The sequence below is a fragment of the Dipodomys ordii genome, unplaced genomic scaffold (assembly GCF_000151885.1).
Source record: "Dipodomys ordii isolate 6190 unplaced genomic scaffold, Dord_2.0 Scaffold14, whole genome shotgun sequence".
Lineage (NCBI taxonomy): Eukaryota > Metazoa > Chordata > Mammalia > Rodentia > Heteromyidae > Dipodomys > Dipodomys ordii.
The window spans coordinates 14738580-14743143 of record NW_012267230.1 but is presented as its reverse complement, the minus strand read 5'-3'; the positions used below and the strand labels follow the sequence as shown (position 1 = coordinate 14743143).

The window sequence follows — 4564 nt, the reverse complement described above, 5'->3', positions numbered from 1 at the left end:
TCTTTTCCCCAGTCCTGAACTTGAACTCAGGGTCTGGGCGGTCTCCCTCAGTTTTGTTTTTTTCAGCTCAAAAACAGTGATCTACCACTTGGCCACAGCTCTGCTTCCCGCTTTTCTTCGGTGATTAGAGATAAGAGTCTCATGGATTTCCTGGCCAGACTGGCTTTGAACAAAGATCCTCAGATCTCAACCTCCTGAGTAGCTAGGATTACAGGCATTAGCCATCAGTGCCCAGCTCCCCAGGCTAGCTTTGAACAATGATCCTCAGATTTTAGCCACCTGAGTAGCTAGGATTACAGGCGTGAGCCACTGGCAACCTGTGTTTTCTTCTTCTTCTTCTTCTTTTTTCTTCTTCTTCTATTGGAAGCCTACAATAGGTAATTTTTTTTTTTTTGGTCAGTTGTGGGGCTTGAACTCTGGGTCTGGGTGCTGCCCCTCAGCTCTTCAGCTCAAGGCCAGTGCTATACCGCTTGAGCCACAGTGCCACTTCCAGTTTTCTAGTGGTTCTTTTGGAGATAAGAATCTCATGGACTTTCCTGCCTGGGCTGGCTTTGAACCATGATCCTCAGATCTCAGTATCTGGGATTACGTGTGTGAGCCGCCGGTGCTCGGCTTCAATAAGTAATTTTTATACCTGGCCTGTCACCTAATATTTTTGTGAAAGTCATCTACAATGTTATGTCTTTTCATTTGTTTACATTAACACACAGTATTCCTTTGTATGAACTATGCCACAATTTATCCACTCTGTTGTGGTTGGGAATTTCATATTGCTTTTCATTTTGGCAATTTATCTTTTTTTAATTTAAAATCAATGATAAAGTAGAGAGAAATTTAAAAAGAGAGAAAGATTACTTGTTCCCCATTCAGGAAATGAGGGTAAAGACTCATTGTTCTGGCAACTTAAAAAGATAATTTTTATGCCTATTCTTGAACTTGTTTCTGGATCATTTATTCATTTCTGGAGTGGAAATCCTTAGTTATAAGTTATGTACATTTTCATTTAGTAAGGCTGCTAGACAAGATTTGTAGATCTATCAACAATGCTTTCACTTCTTTTATCTTTTACTACTCCCCGTTTGTCCTAAAACGCCCTTTGTGCCCGGACTTGAGTAGAGCTGAGCTCAAGAGTCTATATCTGCCCCCGCTCTCACAGCTGTGTCCACTGCTGAGAACGCTGCCCAGCAGCCGGCAGGCCCTCAGCCACTCCTGCAAGCTGCCTACGTGCTGCCAGTTGGTGACACCTCTTCACACTGCTAGCAGGAGCCGTGGGGCTTCACGCCCCTCTGATGGCCGTCATTCCTGCAGAAGTCCTGCCCAGGGGCAGCCTTTTGCCTGTTCCCATCACTTCTCCTCCCTCACGCCCAGGGGCAGCCGAGCTCATCCTGCATAGACTACACCCAGAATCCTCTCTCCACCCTGCGTGTGCAAGCGCATGAATGTGTGTGTGTGTATATCTCTGCAGGCCTCATTTGTGCTAGGGAAGGCACTGGCTTCTAGATGACAAGCTTTGGCCGCCACCTGTAATATCTGGCATGTGAGCAGCATTAGCAACTTGGTTTGATTAGGTGGTCACTTCTGAACTCTTCATTCCAGAGTTGAGGGCCTTGGGAAGTTCTGGGCAGAGAGGAGAGATTCTCCGAAGAGATTTGGCCTTGAGAGAGCAAACTCTGGGGAAACCTGCTCCAGAGGCAAGTCACCCCCTCTCTGTGAGTGGGGTGCTTGTACCTCTGGGTCTGACCTCCCCCAGTAGAGAGGGCCTTGCCTGGGGCGGATGATGATAGCTATTGTCCATTCTGAAGTCAGGGCATAAGGAAGCAAGAGCCAGTTCCTGACTCCCTGCTGCATGCTGGCCTCTGTGGCATCGTAGTGGGCCAGCCCAAGGCTGGGTTTTTTGTAGAAGGTCTGCACTGGGCCAGCAGAATTGGATATTTCCTGCCGCTTGGTGCCCCATGGCTGCCCTTCCCCACTAGTTCTGCCTGGCCTACCCCTGAGCTTGGCTGCTGGAGGGGTGGGAGGAGTGGGAGGGGTGGCAGGGAGATTGGCTAGAAGAACCTCAGGAACATCTTTGGAACAGTTCATGGGGCCCAGGGCAGGAAATAGCCCAGTGTGTGTAGTCCTGGCACTCAGTGAGCAGCTCTATGATATGCGAGTTCAGTTTTGGCTAAGGGAGTTAGTCAGTTCCCTTGTGCAAAGTAATACCACAGTAGCCACCACCTTTATGGCTTAGAAGGTTCTTGTGCCCCTGGGTGGGGTCCTGTGGTCACCTCTGTGAGCCTCATGCCCAGGCATCCTCATATTGAAAGCCCTCGGAGAGGAAGTCTGCTGTGAGGTTGTGTGCTCTGAGCCAGGGTCCATGAGGTCTGATAAGAACCAATAGTCATTGGTCTCTGGCAGGGTTCAAGATGTAAGGCCAAAGCTGGGCACCGGGGGCTCATGCCTGTAATCCTAGCCACTCAGGAGGCTGAGATCTGAGGATGATGGTTCGAAGCCAGCCTGAACAGGAAAGTCCATGAGATTCTCGTCTCCAATAAACTACTCAGAAAAAGCCCAAAGTGGCTCTGTGGCTCAAGTGGTAGAACATTAGCCTTAAGCACAGAGAGGCTCATAGACAGATCCCAGGCCCTGAGTTCAAGTCCCAGGACCTGCAAAAAAAAAAAAGAAAAGAAAAGAAAGCTGTAAGACCGCATTATTTATACTGCCTAGCTCTGTGCCGAAGCTGCTTTGTCCTGTCACTGCCTTGGAAGTTTGTGAGTGCCTGGGTTCTGCTCATGTGGCGTGTTTGTGAGTAGTACTGTGGTTTTGGTTTTTGTTTTTGGTTGGTTGTGGGGCTTGAACTCTGGGCCTGGGCACTATCCCTCAGCTCTTCAGCTCAAGGCCAGCACTCTACCACTTGAGCCACAGAGCCACTTCCGGTTTTTGAGTGGTTTATTGAAGATAAGAGTCTCGGACTTTACTTCCAGCGTTTGCTTTGAACCCTGATTCTCAGATCTCAGGCTCCTAAGTAGCTAGGATGACAGGCGTGAGCCACCTGGCGCCCGGCAGTTCTGTTTTTGTGTGTGTGTGTGTGTGTGTGTTAATACAATTGTAGTTTTCTCAAACTATAAGCAACTTTATGTCAAATCTGATTAATCTCTACTGAGATTAGAAAGGAATGTTTTTGGGTTGGAAGCATGGCTCAAGGAGAGAACCAGTTGAATATGCAAGCCAAGCGCCAGTCCTCTGGTTTAAACTTGACCTCTAGGCGCTGTCCCTTAGCTTTTCTGCTCAAGGCTAGACCTCTACCATTTGAGCCACAGAGCCACTTCCAGCTTTTTTGGTGGTTAATTGGAGATAAGAGTTTTACAGACTCTCTTGCCTAGGCTGGCTTTGAACTGCCATCTTCCAATCTCAGTCTCTTGAGTAGCTAGGATTATGGGGGTGAGCCATTGGTACCAGGTTTGCATTTCATTTCACTTACCACCCTTGTTAGTGCTGTGTTGGGGGAAGGTTCCAGGTCTTCCCTCCCTGGAAGTGGTGGCTGAGTTATAGATCCATCTCTGACTCCTGTTCCTATCAGAAGAGGGACTCAGAGCACAAAGGTGCAGCCTTGCCTGGCCTTAGCAGCAAGATGGCCAGTGGAGAATTAGAGCTGTTCACATGCCCCTGCGGAGCAGAGAGAGTGTGTAAGCTCACCAAGTGTTAGAGACTATGGATGGGGCAGTAGGTAGGGGGTTTTGACCCTAGCAACAACTTGAGGTACCTTTCTCCTTTCTCCTTCCCTGCAGTACGACAACCTTCTGAGCCAGTTTGGCTGCATGCAAGTGTCCTCCTCCTCCTCCTCCTCCTCCCACTCCCTGTCTGCGGTGGACACAAGCCTGCCCCACAGGTCGGGCAGCAACATAGAGCAGTACATCCACGGTCTGGACACTAACTCTTTTGAACTGGACTTACAGTTTTCTGAAGATGAGAAGAAGTTACTATTGGAGAAGCAGGCCTGTGGAAATCCTTGGTAAGAACTTAGCCATAAGCAACATTCTTTGTAGAAACAAGTGAACGTACAGTGACACCCCACTACCTTGAGTACTCTGCAGAGAAGTGCCTCCCAGGGCTGTCAGGAGGTGATGGGGCTCGGGGTTGGGTGGGTTTGTACCTTTGGGTGCCCCACCTTCAATGGGAAAGACTGAACATGGCTCCCTTCCTTGGCATCTGGACATTCTAGGTTCAGGGTTTGAATGTAGGGTCTTGCTAGGCAGGTCTGTGTGCCTCCACTCTGCTTTGATTTTTATTGGTATTAAGGCAGACATTTTACTAAATGACAGGACATGGAAGAGTAAGGCACTGGCAGACCCTAGCGTCCAGTTCCTTCTCCTAAGTCAGACATTGGATTTATAAAATGCACAGGAGTGCCACTTGTTTTATGCTGCTTCCAGAACCTGAACTCAGGTCTTCACACTCAAATTTTTCTTTTATTTGTTGAATTCTATGGTGTTACACATGTCTTTGTGCTTTGTATTTTCCATGTCACTCACAATGTCCTTGTCACTACAGGTCCTTTTAAGAAATCTCCAGGGGCTAGGAATGT

At 48.4% G+C, this 4564-nt stretch overlaps 1 protein-coding gene across 2 annotated transcripts in view; it reads left to right on the top strand.

The window, feature by feature from the left end:
- The window catches only part of Pdpk1 (3-phosphoinositide dependent protein kinase 1), a 28193-nt gene that overhangs the window by 17582 nt on the left and 6047 nt on the right, over window positions 1-4564 (top strand). For both annotated transcript variants that reach the window (XM_013011620.1, XM_013011618.1), the window contains one exon: window positions 3768-3991. In XM_013011620.1, the coding sequence (XP_012867074.1) occupies window positions 3768-3991 (224 nt within the window). The remainder of the gene's footprint in view (window positions 1-3767; window positions 3992-4564) is intronic.